The 22310-nt window shown below is 38.3% G+C and overlaps 2 protein-coding genes across 4 annotated transcripts in view; one reads left to right on the top strand and one right to left on the bottom strand.

Annotated features, from left to right (window-relative positions):
* The window catches only part of SHCBP1L (SHC binding and spindle associated 1 like), a gene marked incomplete at both ends in the record, with an annotated part of 45524 nt that extends 43864 nt beyond the window's left edge, over positions 1-1660 (top strand). For both annotated transcript variants that reach the window (XM_082832883.1, XM_082832882.1), the window contains 2 exons: positions 441-563; positions 1409-1660. In XM_082832883.1, coding sequence (XP_082689009.1) covers positions 441-563; positions 1409-1660 — 375 coding nt within the window. The remainder of the gene's footprint in view (positions 1-440; positions 564-1408) is intronic.
* Positions 1661-10762: 9102 nt separating this feature from the next.
* Positions 10763-22310, bottom strand: part of DHX9 (DExH-box helicase 9) — a 54409-nt gene continuing 42861 nt past the window's right edge. For both annotated transcript variants that reach the window (XM_082833828.1, XM_082833829.1), the window contains exons 18-28: positions 22067-22161; positions 21690-21763; positions 20341-20493; positions 17897-18057; positions 16966-17077; positions 16220-16381; positions 15979-16106; positions 13643-13872; positions 13367-13482; positions 12426-12626; positions 10763-11281 (exon numbers count right to left, since the gene is read on the bottom strand). In XM_082833828.1, coding sequence (XP_082689954.1) covers positions 10987-11281; positions 12426-12626; positions 13367-13482; positions 13643-13872; positions 15979-16106; positions 16220-16381; positions 16966-17077; positions 17897-18057; positions 20341-20493; positions 21690-21763; positions 22067-22161 — 1727 coding nt within the window. In that variant the 3' untranslated portion in view covers positions 10763-10986. The remainder of the gene's footprint in view (positions 11282-12425; positions 12627-13366; positions 13483-13642; positions 13873-15978; positions 16107-16219; positions 16382-16965; positions 17078-17896; positions 18058-20340; positions 20494-21689; positions 21764-22066; positions 22162-22310) is intronic.

Consider the following 22310-nt stretch of genomic DNA (forward strand, 5'->3'; position numbering starts at 1 on the left):
GACTAGAAAATTGAATCAAAAAAAGATTAAAGGAAGCAGAAAAATAAGACCTTTTTACAGAATGACTTTTTCTTAGTTCCCACTAAAATAAGGAAATACTTAAGTAGAATTATGAGGGATTTAGAGTATATATAAATGAATTTTTATAACTATTGAAAGTTGCTTAAAGAGGTCTTTGACTCCCTTCTAAGACTTGATTTGGGTAGGAGAGAATGTTATACGCCATATGACTTCAACCTTCCTTCTAGGCCCAATGATTCTCTGACACAAATAATTTGTTTTAAACATTATCTCCACAAAATTGTTGTCTGCACTATCATGTATTTTCATGTAACTTAGTGTGTTTAGATTGCTAATATAGAATTAGTTTTCAAATCTAAAGAAAATTTTGGAGAGGTGCATGTGTTTTATAGATTGTTTTATTTGCTTTTAATTTACAGGGTGCTGGTGTTGAACTGTATCCTGGAAGCATAGCTATTTTGGAAAGGAATGAAATTCATCACTGTAATAACCTCAGAACAACTGACAGTTCAAAAAGCACCTTAGGTGGAGTTAATATGAAGGTATTTTCACATTTTTTAACATAGAATTGTTGTAAGAATTATAAATAATTATTAGAAAGATACCTTCAGTCTTAAATTTTAGTCTAAATGTTATTGTTGATTTGGAAAAGTATGGTACAAGTAATTAAAATATGGTTTAAATGATGGTTGATAGGAAACAAGTTTAGTCTTATTTAATAATTTCAACTTAAATTCTTAGTAAATAACTTTGAATATGAGAAAGTACTCTTATAAATGTTTTAATTTTTCACTGAGCAGACTTGTAATAGATTTTCCAAGGTAAAGCAAATTAAGAGAATATATTAAATATTTTAAGTCTTACTTTCAAACTTTGTAAAATAATTTAAGCTAACCAATTAAAACATTAATAGCAATAATTTATAAGTGAAATGCCTTCCCATTCCTTTCTACTTCTATAAATTCTACCTTTCTAGGTCCCTCTCTAGACTCGTATAGTTAATGAAGTTTTCCCTAGAACACTAATTTACATATCATTATTTTAAATTATTTTCACCTTTAGCATTTTCATTATCTGAAATTATTTTCATATTTATCATGTTATATTAAAAGTCAGCTTCATGGGATATTGCTGTATCCCCATCTAGAATCAGTTGTCTTTATCAATAATGGATAAAATTGAAAACTCCATTTAATACTAAAACTTTTTGTAGTTAGTATTACATTAATCCAGTGTGAGGAAAATAATACTTGTTCAAAACGAGATTCAGTTGTTCTAAAGAAATGTGTAAACTCAAGAATAAGTTCTAGAGTTTATGAGATGTTCATTAGTTCATATTTTATTTTTATAGAAATTGAAAAACTAATTTCCTTGAATAATTTAACAGGTTCTTCCAGCACCCAAGTTGAAGATGACCAATAATCATATTTACAACAACAATGGCTACGGAGTAAGCATTCTTCAACCAACTGAACAGTTTTTTATTGTAGCAGAAGAAGCCCTCAGCAAAGGGACTGCTTCAGGAGATAAAAAAGATGATAATATGCTCTCCAAAGTAATGCAAAATCTGAATCTGGAAATGAGTAATAATAAAATAGAAGCAAACCTAAAGGGGGCTATCAGAATAGTAACAAGTTAAAGCATCTGGATCTATGTTAAAGTTTTATGTTTCAGATATTTAATAATTCTCGTATCCCACAGAAATGGTAGTTTTAATTAAATGTGAAACTTAATTTAAAAATTTAAATATTTAATGCTTTCATTGAATGATTCATTTTAACATGTTTTTTAAAATAAGTTTTGAGATATAATTTACATATCATAAAATTCACACTTTTAAAATATGTAATTCAGTGGTATTTAGTATACTTTTAGTATATACCATCATCACTAATTCCAAAAACAATTGTGTTTTTAAATATTGTTTTATATAGTCTGAGTCCAATAAGAAGCTTTAGGTGTTTTATGTAGAGAATTGAAAAAATAAAAAAAGTTTATGGACAATATCTGATTCATTCCCATTTATCTGTGCAGGTAACTGGAATAAGATAAGATAGCACTATGTTTAGGCTTAACTATAGGAAACAAGAAAATTCAAAATAAGAGAGGCAAAAAACAAAGAAATGTGTTTCTCCCTCAGTCACACACATTATTTCAACTTTCATGCCTCCCTCCAGCTAGAATCTGATTACATGGCTGCATCTAACTGCAAATGAAGCTAGGAAATATAATCTTTAAATTGGATGGCATGTGTCCTCTAAAATAGGGTGTTTGTTTTGTAAGAAAAAACTGGTCTTTTTCACAAAGCACAGTTTACATTGACTTCAGGATATAAAAGAAAATAAGCACTGAGGCTTCAGCCCCTAATCTTTCCTTCCACAGTTTGACTTTTATTCAATACTTTGTGTTATCTGTAACTTAGCAAAGGCGACCCTGTGTTGCTATAGAGAACCTCTTGAGGCTGAGAGTTGAATGAAGTATAGTAGCTGTTCTTCAGTGTTTCATTGAATAGCTTTTTTTTTTTTTAAACACAAGGTCTTCTTAGCCAGGTGACATAATTCCAGGGAGGAGGCCTTAACAAGAACAATCTCTCTATAATGAATTTGATAAGCTGTAAAAGTGGGGATTTTCCTTCACAATCCTCTTCCTCTACTTCCCTGTTTTTGGCTTTAGGAAGAGTATGTGATGGACAAAGATAGGCTCTTTTGAGTAAACAGAAAGCAATAGCCTCACAGAAGCAAACTTCTCACTCATTGGTTACTTGCCTCCTTTCTGTTGCTGCCATTGGTTTCCAACCAATTACTTTTTTCCCCAGGCCCACTTCAGAATACAGGGTTTTGTTTTTTTTCTCCCATTCTCATATCTCTAAAGCATGCACAAAGCATTTTTAAGATTTTCTAAGAAATCTGAACTTTGATAGTTATTTTTCTCCCTCCTTCACCTTTCCCACCCTTCTATTTTTCTCTCCGTCGTAACGAACTACCCCAAATTTAGAGGTTTAAACATCACCAATTTATCATCAAACAGTTCTGTAGGTTGCAGTTTTGGCATGGGTCCCACCAGCCTAACATCAGTGTTGACAGGGGTTTGTTTCTTTCTGGAGGCTTTAGGGGAGGATTTGTTTCCTTGCTCATTTGGGTTGTTGGCAGAATTCAGTTCCTTGCAGTTGTAGGACTGTTTTCTTGATGGTTGTCAGCTGAGGGCTGTTCCCAGCTTCTGGTGACCAACTGCATTTGGGTTACGTCCTCCTTCCTCCATCTTCAAAGCCAGCAACAATGGACTGAGTCCCTTTTCTGCTTTTAATTTCTTCTGCCCCGTCTTCAATCTTATCTCTCTGAGCCAATTCTTCTGCTCCCTCCCTTCCACTTTTAGGGACTCATGATTAGATTGAGCCCAGATTGAGCCCACTTGGATAATCCAGGATAATTTCCCCATCTCAAGGTCCTTAACTTGAATTACATCTGCAGAGTCCCTTTTGCCATGTAAGATATGCATTCACAGGCTCTGGGAATTAGCATGTGGACATCTTTGAGGAGCCATTATTCTGTTTACCGCTTGTCTTAACCAATTTTCTAGGTCAAGGGAAGACAAATACTAATTCTACTCCTCAAATGGGATTTAAGAAGTTTCCTCTACCAGGACCAACCAATGCATAGCTCTTATACATTTTAAAAGAGATTCTAATTTAAAACAATGGCATATGCCCTGAGAAAAACATAATTCAAAAAGAAACATGTACCACAATGTTCACTGCAGCACTATTTACAATAGCCAGTACATGGAAGCAACCTAAATGTCCCATCGACAGATGAATGGATAAAGATGTGGCACATATGTACAATGGAATAGTAGCCATAAAAAGAAACGAAATTGAGTTATTTGTAGTGAGGTGGATGGACCTCTGTCATACAGAGTGAAGTAAGTCAGAAAGAGAAAAACAAATACTGTATGCTAATGCATATATATGGAATTTAAAAAAAATGGTACGGATGAACCTGATGGCAGGGCAGGAATAAAGATGCAGACGTAGAGAATGGACTTGTGAGGACAGGGGTGGGGGGTGCGGGGGGGGGGGAGCTGGGGTGAAGTGAGAGTGGCATGGACATATACACACTACCACATGTAAAACAGATAGCTGGTGGGAAGCAGCAGCATAGCACAGGGAGATCAGCTCGGTGCTTTGTGATGACCTAGAGGGGTGGGATAGGGAGGGTGGGAGGGAGATGCAAGAGGGAGGGGATATGGGGATATATGTATGCGTATGGCTGATTCACCTTGTTGTACAACAGAAACTAACACCATTGTGAGGCAATTATACTCCAATAAAGATGTATAAAAATAAGAGATTCTAATTTAGAACCTAGAGGTGGTTCCATATTTCTGCTCTGTCCTCATTCGTGCACATATCTGGCTGGCCTACTGGACACTAATTTTGTAGTATAGGCATTGGGTCTTAGTAACCATTATATTCCCCACTGTGCTGTGCATTCCAAGTAATAACTGCTAACAGTTTAAAAAGAATGCTACCAATGGGTCTCTGCTTATGCAAAAGACTGAAATGAGATTTACAATCTAGGACTTTTAAGGATATTTCATCACAGTTGCTGGGGATGGAAATGTTAGGATTCTGGAGGTGAGGACTGGACAAATCAAGATTAGAAGAGTGGCCTTGGTGTGGAATGAAAAGGGATGAATTAGAACCCCTTTCTGCCTTTTTGTAAGGAGCTGGCAGTAGGAGTGGAGATTTCCTTTGCTCCGCTGCAATGCCAGTAGCAGCTATGGTAAACTCTCAATTGGAGAAAAGAATGGGAACTATAATGCTAGAGCCTCTTGTCAGTTTATTAGAAGCAGTGAAAAGTGGCAGGTGGCTACAAACCAAGGGACTGAGGCACTCCTCAGCAGCACAAGGTACAGAGAAGTTGCTAATATAATAGGAGCATTTCCCTGGTGGTTCAGTGGTTAAGAATCTATGCTTCCACTGCAGGGGGCATGGGTTCAATCCCTGGTCAGGGAACTAAGATCCCACATGCTGCCCAGCATGGCCAAAAAAAAAAAAAAAAAAAAAATAGGAGCAAGTTACTATTCTTTGTGAGACACCCAAGATGCATGTTTTATCTTATAGATTTAACAGTTATAATCAGAAAACGATAAACTTGAGGACAGGGGTCTAAATCTTCCGAAGTATTAAAGTAGAAAATGAGAAAGTTATACAAATATATTTTCAGTGATTGAACCAAATCAGCCATTCTTAAACTGAAGTACAGGCGCCAAGAGTCTGTGAGCTATCTGAAATTTTAGTAAAAAACTTTGTGTACATGCTCTTTGCTGGAGAGAGTCCATAACTTTCATACTCTCAAAGGAGCCTCTCAGTCACCAAAAGCTTAAGCCAACTGAACTAGGTAGTATTTAAGTTTCCTTTTACATATTCTTTATTATTACTCAATTGAGGCCTAAAACAGCTTTTAACAAAATGTGTTGCTTTGTCTACAGAATACTCTGATTTGTTCTGTAGAAAATTCAGGCAACTTTGTATCATTATTTTAATACTAAACATTATGCCATGTGTTTTTCGGTAATTTGATATTTTTCAGATTTTGCAGTTGCACAAGCTAAATTTATTTTATTTCCTAATAAAATTCTGAAGCCATGGGCAGGTATCATTAGAATACTAGCTTAATTTGGAAATGCTTGGAACAACTACTAATGCCCTATAACTTAGATTCTGTTTAGGTCAGCAGGTTAACCTAAGCCTCTTATGCTTCCTGTTATTTTAAAAAGAGCTAAAATTTTTCAATTATTTAAGTTAAAATTACTATAGTATTAAAAATAACCACCAAGTATATATTTCACATTTTTACAGATTAACATGAAAAGTATTATACAGGTTTACCAGTTGAGAAACATTAAAATACTGGATTTGTAGCCAAATCCTTTGTTGCCTTTACCTTAAATTTGTTTGAAAGAAATATGCAATTTCAAAGTCTTGAAATTTCTGAAAGATTCCCCCAGTAAGGTTAATGTGACCAACTCATCCTAGTTTGCCTACAACTTTCTTTGTTTTAGCATTTCCCATGTCTCAGAAAACCAGTCTGGGTAAACTGGGAACATCTGGTCACCCCAATTAGTTCCTAGGAAATAGATTCTTTCCTTAAACGTTAAATTATCACTAAAGTAGTCTGATAAATTCAGGTGACCTCAATCAGTTAGAGAGATTCAATGGTATGGGCATACCTTTCATTGCTCTTAGCTTTAATACACTTCACAGATGGGTTTTATACAAATTGAAGGTTTGTGGCAAATCTGCATCAAACAAGTCTACTGCCACCATTTTCCAAAAGCATTTGCTCACTTCATGTCTGTGTCACATTTTGGTAAGCCGCGAAATACTTCAAACTTTTTCATTATTTTGTTATGGAGATCTGTGATAAGTGATCTTTATGTTTCTATTCTAATTGCTTTAAAGCACCAAAAACCATGCCCATAAAAGACGGTGAACTGATAAATGAGTTCAATAACTGAACTGATAAATGCTCCACTGATGGGCCATACCCCTCTCTCTTTCCCTTCTCCTTCGGCCTAACCTATTCTCTTAAACACAATATTGACATGCAGGCAATTAATAAGCCCAAAATGGCCTGCCTCTAAGTGTTCAAGTGAAAGGAAGAGTCACATGTCTCACTTTAAATCAAAAGCTAGAAATGATTAAGCTTAGTGAATAAGGCATGTCAAAAACCAAAAGAGGCTGAATGAAAGCTAGGCCTCCAACGCCAGTTAGCCAAGTTGTGAATGTAAAGTTCTTTTTTAAAATAGATTACTTAACATATGAGTGTATTCAATGGGAGGGCTTTTTTTTTTTTTTTTTTTTCCCTGTACACAGGCCTCTCACCGTTGTGGCCTCTCCCGTTGTGGAGCACAGGCTCTGGACGCACAGGCTCAGTGGCCATGGCTCACGGGCCCAGCGGCTCCGCGGCACGTGGGATCTTCCCGGACCAGGGCACGAACCCGTGTCCCCTGCATCAGCAGGCGGACTCTCAACCACTGCGCCACCAGGGAAGCCCGGGAGGGCTTTTTTTTTTTAATTTTTAAAATTAATTTTTGGCTGCGCTGGGTCTTTGTTGCTGCGCATGGGCTTTCTTTAGTTGCGGCGAGCGGGGGCTACTCTTCATTGCAGTGCATGAGCTTCTCATTGCAGTGGCTTCTCTTGTTGCAGAGCACAGGCTCTAGGCTCATGGGCTTCAGTAGTTGTGGCGCAGGGGCTTAGGTGCTCCGCAGCACGTGGGATCTTCCAGGACCAGGGCTTGAATCCGTGTCCGCTGCATTGGCAGGTGGATTCTTAATCACTGCGCCACCAGGGAAGCCCCAAGATAAAGTTCTTGAAGGAAATTAAAAGTGCTACTCCAATGAATGCGTGAAACAGCCTCACTGCTGATAAGGAGAGTTTACTGGTCTTGATAGAAGATCAAACCAGCCACATTCCCTCAAACTAAAGCCTCATCAACAGCAAGGTTCTAACTCTCTTCAATTCTACGAAGATTGAGAGAGGTGAAAAGCTAAAGAAAAGTTTGAATCTAGCAGAGGTTGGTTCATGAGGTTTAAGAAAAGCAGCCGTCTCTGTAAGAGTGCAAGGTGAAGCAGCAACTGCTGACATAGAAGCTGCAGCAAGTTATCCAGAAGTCTAGCTAAGATAATGAGGGTGGCTACGCTGAACAAGACTTTCAATGTAGACAGAACAGCCTTATGTTGGAGGAAGATGCTAGAGGAGGAGCCAACCCAATGCGTGGCTTCAGAGCTTCAAAGGACTAACTCTCTTGTTAGGGGATAATGCAGTTGAAGACAATGCTCATCTACCATTCTGCAAATCCTAGGGCCTTAACAATTATGCTAAATCTACTTTAAAAACAGAACAAAGCCTGGATGATAGCACATCTGTTTACAATGGTCTACTGAATGTTTTGAGGCCTACTGCTCAGAAAAAGATTCCTTTCAAAATACTACTGCTGACAATGCACCTGGGCACCCAAGATCTCTGACGGAGATGTGCGAAAGTCAATATTGTTTTCATGTCTGCTAACACAACATCCATTCTCCAGACCACAGATCAAGGAGTAATTTCAACTTTCAAGTCTTACAGATAGTGATTCGTCTGACGGATCTGGGCAAAATAAGTTGATATCCTTCTGGAAAGGATTCACCAATCTAGATGCCATTAGGAACATTTGTGGGACTTCCCTGGTGGCGCGGTGGTTAAGAGTTCGCCTGCCAATGCAGGGGACGTGGGTTCAAGCCCTGGTCCTGTAAAATCCCACATGCCACGGAGCAACTAAGCCCGTGCGCCACAACTACTGAGCCTGTGCTCTAGAGCCCGCGAACCACAACTATTTAAGCCTGTGAGCCTAGAGCCTGTGCTCCGCAACAAAGAGGAGCCCCCCACTCGCCACAACTGGAGAAAGCCCACGTACAGCAACAAAGACCCAACGCAGCCAAAAAAATAAATAAATTTATGTATATATAAAAAAAAAACAGTTGTGATTCATGGGAAGAGGCCAAAATATTAACATTAACAGAGTTTGGGAGAAGTTCATTCCAACCCTCATGGATGACTTTGAAGGCTTCGAGACTTCAGTGGAGGAAGTAACTGCAGCTGCGGTGAAAACAGCAAGAGAACTAGAAGTGGGGTCTGAAGATGTGACTGGATTGCTGCCATCTCATGATAAAACTTGAACAGAGGAGTTGCCTCTTATGGATGAGCAAAGAAAGTGATTTCTTAAGATGGAATCTACGCCTGGTTGGTGAAGATTGTTGAAATGACAACAAAATATTATATGTATGAGTCAACTGCTTTCAGACATTGGACAACAGGCAATGTAGAACTGTGACCCCCAAAATAAGGGAAAAAATTCGATGAGCCTAAGACCACCCTGACTTTGTGTGGAGGCACTCTGGATCGTGACAAAGCGAGAAAGGAACAAGCAGAGAAGAGCAGTCTCACTGAGTTAAAAGACACTGGAGTTTCAGGAGGGTAGTTAAACTTTGTGGGGCAGAATACAGGACACAGCTGCAGAGAGAAGAGTTCTAGAAATCTGCATAGCAACTGCCTTAGGTTTCTAGCTAAATTCTGAGAACTATGCCTGCGTGAGTGGTTCTTTCAAGCGTCAGAGAATGTAATTTGATATCCCTTTTGGCCATTTCTGATTTCCCATTTCTAGTTGAAGTTGGAGGAATACGTACCAGTCAGGTGAGGCATTACTAAATCTATACCTCTTATGGGAGTTTTCACAACATGTGCAAAGGACAAAAGAAAGCCATTGATTGAGGCTAGAAATTCGGTGTGGCTACTAAATGGAACTGAGTGTAGGGTAGGAGTGAGGGCATGAGAAGGGAGCTTAGCCTTTACTCCAAAGGCAATAGGAACCACTGGCTTAAACAAAGAGGGGTGCAGTGGTGACCTTAAATTTGTATGGGAATGTTAATCTAACTGTAGTGTGGAGAATGGACTGTAGACAGGCAGAACTAAATAAGCAGGAAGATCAGTTAAGAGGCTGCATCAGTGTACATCCAAGTTAATGATAGCCTGAATAGAACAGAGGCAGCTAGTTTAGAATAGCACAACTGGAAGGTGTTCTGGAAGAAGAATTGACTAGATGTGGTGATATTTATGGCTTTGGCAGAAACTCCTATCTATGTTTAAACAAAGAAAAACCAGTTGAACATGAACGGAGTACAGAGCATAGGATGAGTTAGGGGGTTTTCTTCAGTTTGTAAAGTACTTAAGTTTTTTTTTTATTTCTGGACAGAAATGTATGTCCAGTAAGTAGTTGTTTACCAAGGTCTGGATGCTCAGAAAGAAAATCTCAGTTGGAGATACAGATTTGAGAGTCTCTAAACTGGACTAATCAGCTTATCAACAGTAACTGCTAAAGGTGATCTAAAGAACATATGTATAATAAGAAGAGGATTTTGAAAATGACATTAACACAAAATATAAGTTGCCCAAGATCATTCATGTGTCAGCAGCATTAAGACGTGAGCTCAGTTCTGTCTCATCCAAAAACTTTGTAATCTCTACTATACTGTGCTATTCTGAAATTAGAAATGTGAAAATTCATTGGAAACTTATAAAATGTTATAAGCGTATAAACATCTCCACTAAAATAAACTAGCTTAACAAATATCCTTTGAAATACATGTTAATGTAGAGTAACTTGTCAAATATCTAAACTTTATGCACTGGTGAAGCTTCTTTGCAAATATAATCTTTATTCAAGGGTTACGTAGATTAATTTTTAATTTTGATTAAAATTTTAAAATAATTTTTACACTGGAAACTAACTTAAGAAAAGAGAACGCTGGACTTGGTCTTAGATTTTTCAAAGACAAAGCTTGGGAAAAAGTAAAAATGTTCAGCCTTAGGTCAAAAGTTTTATTCAGATACAGAAGCCCATGTCAATTGTGTACTGGCCATATTTACTGCAAGAATAACAACTGCATTTCAAGGTTATTTATTCTAACTCCTGTAAGTAAATAACATCAATTGGTGTACTTGTGAAACGAAGTACAGTTTTTCCTCTGATGTTTAAAACTAACAGATGTAATTAAGTGCCATTGTAAAATTTTTCTAATGTGTAAATAAGATCAACAATTAACTACATGGCCAGTATTCAATGTAATATTTTATTTCTATTGTATTAAACTAAAGTCAAGAAAATATCAAGTTAACTTTAAAGGCAAATCTTTACTCCTTAAAGAAAAAATACAAACTGTAGTACTTTTATAATAGAGCATGATATTTTACATAATATAAACAAAATCACCAATATACCTAAATGTTTAGTTTCCTTAAACTATGACAAACCACAGAACGGGTGAAAAATGGGTTTACTTATTGGCAGCACATAAACAACTTGGGGAAATGGGCAGCATGCATTATTTTACCTGTCTGTGCACAGGCACTGACACTCGCAAGCTTTAATAGCCACCGCCTCCTCTTCCTTGTCCAAAGTAGCCGCTCCCATAGCCCCCTCTGCCAGCTCCTCGCTGGGACCCCCCAGACCCTCTGTAGCCTCCCCCTGGGCCACCTCCATAGCCACCTCGGGAAGTCCCTCTGTAGCCTCCCCGGTAGCTGGAGCCAGCCCCATAGCCACTGCCACCGTAGCCTCCACCACCCCCATAGCCTCCACCGCCATAACTTGAACCTCCCCTTCTATATCCACTTCCATTGTCATATCGAGCCATCTTGGGAGGACGTGGACCATCTCCATACCTAGCAAGAGCACAAAACCACCACTTTAGCAAAGCATCCTTAGTACTTCTCAACTAGTCACAAAATATAAACATTCAGTCACATTCGAAAATTTAATGCATAAAGGGAATGAAGCCAAAGGCACAAATACTGAATACATCATAGACAGGTTAAATATTAAAATGAGTTAGTATCAGAAAAGCACTTAACACAGTGTGGCACACCCTAAGTACTATGTTTCATTAGTTTAAAGAAGTAGTTAACTCAGTTATAGGCAAAATGGGAAGCCAGAATCCATAAAGCACACAGCACTTCTATATATTAAGATAACAGTTTATAACCAAATGCAGTAAGCGAATCTTGACGGGGAGATTAAAGAATATTTTTGAGTGACTAAAAAAAATTTTAATGGTTGTATATTAGATCGTGTTATTCTAACACATTTTTGGGGTGTGATCTAGTATTGTTTATGCTATGTTCTCAAAAGATACATGAAGCATACTGACGTAAAATGCAACTTAATCACAAACGATTAAGCAAAAGAAGTGTGTAATATTTATATGAAAGCAAGTGTCACAAAATGCTGACAATCAGTGAAACCTAAGAGACTATATGGGAGTTGACTGTACTGCTGTTCTGCCTGCAGGCATCAAGTATTTCCAAAGAAAGAGCTGTGGGCAAAGAAACTTTCTGAAGGTGAAAAAAACTGAAGCAGATAAAACATTTTAAGAATTAAGATAAACTTCATACTTCTTTACTTTTAGATATCCATGTTCTTGTATTTCCCTAAGATAAACCCTGATGCTTTTCATTTGAAGAATGAATTTAACACCTCATCATTTTTTCTTTGGAGATGGCAAAGCAGTACTGAGAAGAGGACTGTCTGGGGTCTTTCACTTTCCTGTCATGTGACCTATCCTGGGCTCTATATGTACTTTAAAGATCTCCTTCTATCTCTAGCACGCACTGGTGTTAATAGATCATAAACACAAAAGTAACACCCTTTTTTCTGAGTGTGCTAACCAGAACTAGACTTCATATTCAGCATTTGTCTAGAACTGTAACTCAAATAACAAGGCCTCTATTAACTAACTGTGGGAATTTTAGGCCAGTATAAGATTACTGTACTCTGCTTAGTTCAAAGAGAAGTTACTGTGGTACTCACCGTGTACTGCCAATCATAAGGTTGATGCCAGCAGCTGAGGGCCTAGAGATTTGGCGGATTGTGTTTAGCATACGTTCATTAACGGGGTCCAACTGGCTGATGATATCAGGCTGCTTGGTTACTTCAACAACCAGAGCCTCCATGGCTGCCCGGAGAGCAGTGATACAGGCAGCAGCTTCATGAGATATTTGCAGTCTGATCCTAAAATAGAGAAAAATGATTAAAAATGAGAGACGTGGTACACACAGAAAAAGACTATTATCTTTCAATTTCACACATGGCAAGTGATGGGATAAATTTAACTTATTTCCAAGTACCAATACTTTCAACTAATGTAATGGCCCCAGAATTAGGCAAACACACGTAGGAAGAATAATAATCTAAGGTAACTTCTTGAAATTCGCTGCTAGCTATTGGCAGGAGTTGTGAACCACAAAGTCTATCGAGCAAAATACTCTTACAATACAGATCACTCAGCCTCCAACAAAAGAATGAAATAAGACACTAAGATTGTTAGTTTTGCAAGTTTTCAAGAATATGACTGAGCCTACTAACCATTCGTTATATTCTATCAATTTCTGCCAAGTGCTTACTACCCACTCACCACCAGTCTCTAAGTACTATAAAGTATACAGAAAAAAGAAGTGTTCAAGCTCCAATCAGACTCTAATTCCTTACTGTAGTATTCATGGTAGTGGATGCGGCTCCAATGCCTAATGCATCTGCTTCTGCTGGTATAGTCAATTTAAGACTTGACTTTACTACCAACTATGAACCATACTCCTAAGATATACTACTCGCCAAGAAAAGACAGTGATATAAAGCATCTCACTTGTGCCATCAAATTTTGCCATGTTTCACAAATTAAGTTAGATTAGCAGCTGAATCCCATTACATTTCAATTTAAGAATTCAGTTGAGTTCACATATGAAAATCCATACCAGTCATCTACAAGCACAATCTGTCCATCAGACTGGACTTTCTTGGAGGCAAAGAGAAGCAGCTGCAAGGGGGTGACTAAGGTCATGCCTTTAGCAGAGATGGCCCGGGTTCGAATCTGAAGACAGAGAAAGAGGCAAGAGGAAATAGTTGACATTCCAACTGTCAATCAACTACCATATAATGATAATGAACTATGCTTTGTTCCCACTGCACATTAATAAGTAAAGATAATTTGGATTTTAAATGTAAACTTTTCTAAACTAATCTTTTCTTACCTTTTCACCAAAAACAAAGAAGGGAGATGGGTACTTCATGTCTTGGCTGCTAAAAGGACAATTAACAGATGACTTGTGGATAAGCGCATTACGCCCTTCAGTGGTGAGAATCTTTCTCTTTTCCTTATGATAGCACACATTGGGGTACACGCCAAAGGCCAGGAGAGAGATAACAACATCCAGATTATTGTCTGGTCCAGTGTTAGTAAACACTTGTGTCAATAAACACTCTGTTAAGAGGAAGGAGATTAAAAAAAAAAAAATCAGGTATCTGGCTAATCCTCACATTGCATGTATTTACCAGAATTAGATGACAATTAGAAGAATTAACTCCTCCTCCACCCTCCTTTTTCAAATAACCTGTCTAACTTCCTCTCTTCTCAGAACTCTTGCACTCAGATTAAATGCAAGGAGAAATTCTGCTGAGTAGCCACAATAAGAAAATTAAAATGTCTGTATTCTTTATAGACTCAATAAAATAAAGCTTGGAGTAAGTATTTTTAAAAAAACCCCAATAACCATCTACTCTCAGAATAAGAGCTAGACTGATATGACCACAGTGTTCCATATGCTGTTTTTAAAAAGCTGTTCCTTCTACAGAAGATGGAATGACAACTTAAGAGGAACCCACTAGAAGGTGGTGGACGTCTTCACCCAAACTATGCTTTAGGCACATGTAAAGTACAATGGTAAGAGAGCGGATATACTTTGTTCTAAAAAACTTGAATCCTAGTCTTATAAACTTCCTGATTAAGTCTGGACATGTAACTTAAGCTTCTGTGTCAGTCTCCTCATCTATAAAATGGGGTAGTAATATATGCATCTCAGGACTGTTGTGAAGAGTCTATCACACAAAAATGTTTTTCTCTTTTCCTTTGATTTTGATTAAAAAGTTATGAATTGGGAAATCCCTGGTGGCACAATGGTTAAGAATCCGCCTGCTTGGGCTTCCCTGGTGGCACAGTGGTTGAGAATCTGCCTGCCAATGCAGGGGACACAGGTTTGAGCCCTGGTCTGGGAAGATCCCACATGCCGCGGAGCAACTAGGCCCGTGAGCCACAATTACTGAGCCTGCGCATCTGGAGCTTGTGCTCCTCAACAAGAGAGGCCACGACAGTGAGAGGACCACGCACTGCGATGAAGAGTGGCCCCCGCCGCTCACCGCAACTAGAGAAAGCCCTCGCACAGAAACGAAGACCCAACACAGCCATTAAAAAAAAAAAAAAATCCGCCTGCCAATGCAGGGGACACGGGTTTGAGCCCTGATCCGGGAAGATCGCACATGCCGCAGAGCAACTAAGCCGGTGCGTCACAACTACTGAGCCTGCGCTCTAGAGCCCGCTCGCCACAACTACTGAAGTCCGCGCGCCTAGAGCCCGTGCTCCACAACAAGAGAAGCCACTGCAATGAGAAGCCCATGCACCGCAAAGAAGAGTAGCCCCCGCTCGCCACAACTAGAGAAAGCCTGTGTGCAGCAACGAAGATGCAAAACAGCCAAAATAAATACATTTTTTTAAAAAATTAAAAGTTTAGTCAGTTTACAACAGAAGAGAATTACTTTAGTTATCTAGATACTGCCCAACTACCTTCTGTCTCTCAACTAAACAGCTGTTTCTGGTTATGTGTTCCAATTTTCAATGTTTCAGGAAATAACTCTGTCTCTTAATCTAATTGGAGAAAAGTACAATAGTTCAAATTCACACAAGAAATAAACAGCTGGATTATTATTCCTATATCACGTATCAAAGTCCTCTGTAATTGTCCACTAAAACCTTATTTAAAGCCAATTAAAATTTAACACAGTAGAGTTTACTTCACATCTAAAACTGAACAGATGGGCAAATTAATAAATCACCTCACAAACCACTACTTGAGGTATTTCAACAAACTGTTCATTCAAAAGGTGCTAAAAGCTAGACCTGTGTTCTTCATAAGTGGATGGATTTAAAAAATTCTCCCATCTAAAGGAGTGGATATGTGTACAACTGATTCACTCTGCTGTACAGCAGAAACTAACACAACATTGTAAATCAACTATACTCCAATAAAAATTAGTAAAAACAAAAAGTCCTCCCAAAGTAGCACAATTCTCAAAAGGTCTATTAATCATCTCTGTACTAAATTACAATTTGAACATTATAATCTTTTGCATCCTGTAAAAGACTGAATTAATGTGAAAAACTGATTATCACCAGAGTTCAAAGAAATAAGAAATAGCCAGGAACATAGAAAAAGCAAAGGGTCTAATGTTTGAAGCTAAAATATACTGCACTGTCAATGTGCATGTATTACATTAAGGTTACTTCAGATGTGTCTTAAGAATGTGAGAATCTTACCTTCTGGAAATCCAGAATTAATCAGAATCTCTTTGAGCTGAACTTTGGCTTCCCAGGTCATTCTAAGTGTAGCCATATTGAGTCTTTTGTGCTCACAAAAACGTATCTCTGCTTCTTCTCCACCCATTCTAAAACAAACAGGTTGTTAAGAGTCATTCCCAAAGCCTAAAGAACTAGATACAGATTACAAACTAGAGACAGTTCACCCAAATCTTACAATTCTCCTCTTTCAAGCCCATACCTAGCATCATCCCAAGCTTGGAATACTGATAAAAGGGCCACATGATCAGAAAATCTGTTTCCAGCAAAATTTCGATGGATATAACCCAGTCGCTTTCCTTCACTGATGAAAGGCTCCGGAAAGCAGGTGGCAGCAGAGATGGTACAAACAGCATCTCCCACACTGAAACAGACAGGAAAATTCAGTCTAGATCACATTCTTGTTCCAGCAACTTGGGCAGTACTGTCAACTGTGGGTCAGTCTTTATTGGCTATGATATTGCTTTAGCAGCACCGAAACTGGCTGAACAAAAAGAATTTTACAGCTGCTCTCCAGAGGCAAAAAGGGGAAAAAATAATGAGTTCTGATATTAATGGAAGCATATTTACCATAAACTGACCAAGTATTATATTTTTCCTTTCCCATTCTCCCTCATCTTACAAAATTTCTTAATCTTCAAAACCTTCTAATAACATATACCTGTTTTCCTAATCTTTCTCTTTGAAGGAAAACTACTTAACCTACTTAACTGCACTTCTCTTTTGAGAAGTCTGTGCTCTTTCCCCAAAAAAGTTGGGCCCAGGTGTCCATCCATTGACTGTTCTTCTCATTTCACACTTTTCTCAGTATCTAAAGTATGCCACTTCTCTACTGAAGAATATTTAGTTTTTTCTTCTATTCGAGCCCATCCTGTTTTTATTGGGAGGGGGATAAAACTCTAAAACTGTTTTACCATTTAACTATCAGCAATAAAACAAAGCACTTACTAGAAAATACACCCCATTATCATCATTTTGCCAAGACGAGGCTCAATGGGGAGCTTAGCCAGGATTCGTCCCAGAGGAGTCAACTCATCATTGGTATCTAATGCATCAAGCTCTGTGGGGAGATATTTCTTTGTGAGCAGAAACAGTAATGAACACCCCTTTAACCTAGGCAAAGATGAAACATTTGTTTATAGATTAAGGTTCAGATACTGCAGTTAAGTTTTCCTCAACTGTCAAGCCAACTGCCAGCACCATGCTCATAGCCAACAATTCTCTTCACTCAGAAACAGAACAAAACCAAATTCTAGAGCACCTAACATGAAGAATGTACTAGAATTAGGCCCTGTAGGCTGTAAAGCTGAGTACCGTCCATGAGAAGTCTATAAATACAGTAATAACTGTAATAGCAGCATAAACAGCTACATGCTCTAACAAGTCTGATAGCATCTGTTGATAATTTCTAGAAAGAAATGAAATCTGGAGAATAAAAATCTGAAGTTCACACAGCAGGTGAGCACGAGATTCAAATTCAGATCCCCTGGACTCCAACACCCTTATTTTTTCCCACTATACTACATTGCGTCTGTACGTGTGATAAGAAAATACAAATAGATGTTCTATGAAATGCACATAAAACACTGTGGGTATCATGAATAATTCACGTTCTGATCATTAACCACTGGTTAAGCGATAACGCGTGCCTTTTCTCCATTTTTTCCCCCAAATAAGACTCACATCATCCTTTTCTTACCTTATGTTGCTCATTTTATATACACTGACCACACTAAGTACATTAAGCAACACTGGAAGTTTTGTTATCACAGCCCTGTGGACTATATCCTCTTCTTGACTCATTTGTTAAGTGTTACTTGCCAGGACAAGACAGATGGTATAATTAGCATGTGTTAGGCAGGTCTGTATTTGTAGGTACCTCTAAGTGTGTGCTCTGCTTCAATCACAGCATCCAAAGGCGGAGGTTCAATTGCCTTGGCCAGGAATTGGCCAATTCCTCCCAGACGCAGAAGTTTTATGCTCAAAGCAATTTCATGCAATGGTGTTCGGAACATCTCCGGGGTCATGTGGGTTTCGAGTCTAAGAGAAAATAAGCATAAAATAACCATCTTCACTTGTGTACACAAACGTTTATTTAAAAAAAACTTCGCAGAGAGATAATCAGGAATATATAGAGCTGCCCTTCCCTCATCGTTTTACAATTACAAAAGAACGTTTTATATTTACTACAAAGACTCTGGACAAGACCCTCTTAAGTGGTTGAGTAGTGGCTTACCACTTCACCCTTATGGCTTGAAGGCATTTTCAGCTGAGTGAAGGAGGATGAAAAATTATCCCAAATCTCTAATGTTATTACCCCCACCCATGGCTTCTTCAGGTCTGGCTACTGACAAACATGGGTTAAAAATGGTAGCAAGGGGCTTCCCTGGTGGCGCAGTGGTTGAGAGTCCGCCTGCCGATACAGGGGACACGGGTTCGTGCCCCGGTCCGGGAAGATCCCACATGCCGCGGAGCCGCTGGGCCCATAAGCCATGGCCGCTGAGCCTGCGCGTCCGGAGCCTGTGCTCCGCAACGGGAGAGGCCACAGCAGTGAAAGGCCTGCGTACCGCAAAAAAAAAAAAAAAAAAAGGTAGCAAGACCTTCTGTGGGAGATGCAGGCTAATTCTAATATCTCCCTGCTACCTCTTCCCCTACTTCCTGGTCTGTATAAATTTAGTGCCACTGGAAAGGATCTTACAGATTATCTAACCCTTTAAATTTTTAATAATAAAAACTATTAATATAAATCAGTATTAACAATAATAACAATAGCTAACATTTACTGAGAGTTTACTATGTGCCAAGTATTGTTCTCAGTATTTTCCATTACTGACTCACTTAATTCGCATTAGTATTGTATTACCTTCCTTTTTCAACTGAGGAAAGAGACACAGAAAGGTTAAGTAACTTAATCTCATTTTGTAGAATGGGGAAACAAAGGCCTAAAAGAGTGTAAATGTTTAAGATTATGTGATACATTAGGCACAAATAGTATAAAATCCAAGTTGATACATTAGGCACAAATAGTGTAAAATCCAAGTCTCTACGTTTCCAATTCAGGCTTATCCTATATAAACTATTTATAATGAAGATTCATAGGAACCATTTAGAGGTGAATTCCAACATTGTTGGTAAGACCCAGATCAGCTTTAATCAGGTTTCATAGATGCCTATAGCATATCTATTCCTCATCCTACAGAGAAAAGAACAAAAATCCCTTACAGATCTATTCATGCTGTTAACTAATTAGGAGCTGGTTTTACTCTAATATTAGAGTATAGTACTTGTTTATTCAGGTCAAGGGACAAGCCAACCTTTAAAAAGAACTAAGTGTCTTCCAAATGTTGCAGCCAGTCTCCTGCATCAACTTCTGATGCTCAAATAAACTAACATTTGTAATTACTAGGGAGCCATATGTTACCAGTATAAAAGCAAATCAAAGGTTTGACCTTTCTTCAGTGTGCTATATACATCTGGTCACCTAAATTAGTCTGTCCCACAATTCTTCATTGTGGTACACACAAACACACCTCCTAACTCTACCTTTATTATCAACTGGTTAAAGCTAATGTACACCACACTGATTTCCAGAAACATACAACTAAATACATAACTTAAGCCTATAATTCAGAGAGAGAAGTATTTTTTATTTTTTAAATTGGGGGGTGAGGTGGGAGGCAAGGAATAACGACTTTCGAACTGAGAAGATGGTGAGCTCGCACCCCAGAGAAGTATTTTTTAAACCAATTGGTCTCATCCACAAACATTCTCCAAAAGGATCTGTGGTATAAACGGAAACGGACAAGGTATTAACAGACTTGGGTTTCAGTCCTGGAGAAGTCAGCTAAGCTTCTTAAGCTTTGGCTTCCTTACCTAAATAATGCCCTCTGTTTCTCAGGCACATAAGGAGGATCATATGACAGAGGTGATGTGCTAATGGGGGGGTAGGGGAGGGTGTCTATAAATACGAGAGTATTGTTATTTTAAAGTTATTTTTCAGAAAAGTTAACCATTCCATAAATATCAGTAATCCCAAAGTGATAAAGATGTGTGGTGTGGAAAACATGTTATGCTTTTAAAAGGTTATTAGTATATAGTAAATTGGTATCAAACATGCCACCATTGATAATTTCTGATTTCATCCTTACCACAATCTCACTACCTAAGCTAAGTTTCCTCCAAGTAACTGGAAGCACTTATGTTCTGAGTTCATTAAGTTTATGTAAGGGCAGAGAGGTGTGGGGAGGGGAGTGTGTGTAAAAGGCTAAAAAAAAAAAAACCCCCAAAAACCAACTTCATTCTTTACTCAAGAATTGGTCTTACCTCTCAAAACGAGCTCGGCTACAGAGGTGAAAGCAGAAGCCAGGCCGTACACGGCCAGCTCGTCCTTTCCGCTGTTCGAGGTTTGTTTTGGATGCCCAAACTGTAGCATAATTGGTCATATTGTTGTGAGCAGTGAACAGCTTCACTTTTTGCCTAAATAGGAAAGAGCAGTCAATTCTAAAACTCACGTGTACTATCAATACATAACTATTACATTTCCACTGAGTGGCAGACGCTTTCCAGTCATGCCTACTCGCGATGTCTGTCTGTGAACAGCACCGCTAAGAATTTGACTCTGCACTCTTTCAGGCTGCCAACCTGCTAGGAGGCAATACAATATACATGTGCCACTTACCAGCTGGATGATGTCGGCCAAGTTACTAATCTTTCTGTGCCTCATCTGAAAATGAGTATAATACTATCACCTACCTTGCAGTGTTTTTATTTATGAACATTATGTGAATTAATGAACATATAGCACTTAAACAGGATCTGGCACGTGCAGGTAAGTGAGTGCTAATTATTCAAAGCCAACTCTATTCTGAAGTTTAGTTTAACTTTTAGGCAATCTATGATCTAAAGGCTATGTGCTAAACTGAAACATGTAGCACTTCTGATGACCTCACCAAGTGGTGTTGGCACGGTCCTCTTGAACCCCTAAGCAACCTCAGAATTTGTCAATGTTACACATAGGGAGATGGCACTAAATGACTGGGATTGGCACAAAAGAGGGGCATGCTATTCACCATTCCCTAAAGTGGGCATTGGCAAATCTTCAATTGCCAGGAAAGGCTTAGGGGCTACAGAAAGAAGACATGAGGCACAAACTGGCTAGACAGAACAATGTTTCGACGTTTTTGTCCTCTCTGTGTATCAATTAGCATGTAATTACCTATACACAATGCCTCCCTGTGTATTTCCCAGGGTATCTCATACCAAATATGAAGTCTTAATTCTTAAGTAGTGTCCTACAAATAGGTCACTTGTCATGAGCTAAATACTGGACATCTTTATACACCAAAGAGCATGCCACTGTGTGGCAGTGGTCAATGGAAACACCCAATGGGAAATGAGCAAAACACCAGCAGACAAGAATAAGTGGGAAGCAGTCAGAAGTTAGTGTTAGGCTTCGTCACTTTCTACCATAACTGATATGATGATCAACACCAAGAATCATTAATTACACTATAGCTCAGTACATACAGATGCAGCACAGTAATTCTGATGGTAAGAGAACACAAGAGTTTTAAAAATAAGGTGTTTTTGATTCTGTTAACTGATTCTAGACACTACATGGAGTATTGTAAAGATTTACTGTATTCAAGGCAATGGGTTCCTTGGGAACTTACTTGCAGGAGTCAATGACATAAACAACATCATTTATGGTAATGCTTGTCTCAGCAATATTTGTGGACAAAATAACCTGTGAAGAAAGAAATGGTATTAAGAAAAATTACACTTCAGAAAATATTTTCCTATTATGTACTTAAAAGGAATGGTCTGCTTATGTAACAAATGACAACAGAATTACAGAAATCTTCAAATAAATCACTCATTCATTGACTGGATAATTGAAAAACCTACTAAACTCATGAAGAAAGGACCCCTTTTTTCTTCCTCAATTCAGATGGATTACAATTTTTTTGGATAGCTCTTTGAAGGTCTGTAATAGTTGTCTAATATCTACGTTACTTCCAACCCCGTAACTGTAATGTCTACTACTTACCTTGGTTACTCCAGCTGGTACTGGATCAAATACTTTGCGCTGTTCCTCTCGAGGAATCTGAGAATGCAGAGGTAGAATCTGATACCTATGGCTTCCTATAAAAATATGAAAAGTTAAGGTCTAAAAATAGGAGCCGAGTTTAAAACTTCTACATTATGCATGTTTTTAATCAAAAATTGATACAACACTAAATTTTGTTTTCACATATTGGCTAGGGTGCAAGCAAAATCATTCATTTTTCACT

Source organism: Leucopleurus acutus (assembly GCF_964270905.1).
Source record: "Leucopleurus acutus genome assembly, chromosome: 2".
In the NCBI taxonomy this organism is placed as follows: Eukaryota; Metazoa; Chordata; class Mammalia; order Artiodactyla; family Delphinidae; genus Leucopleurus; species Leucopleurus acutus.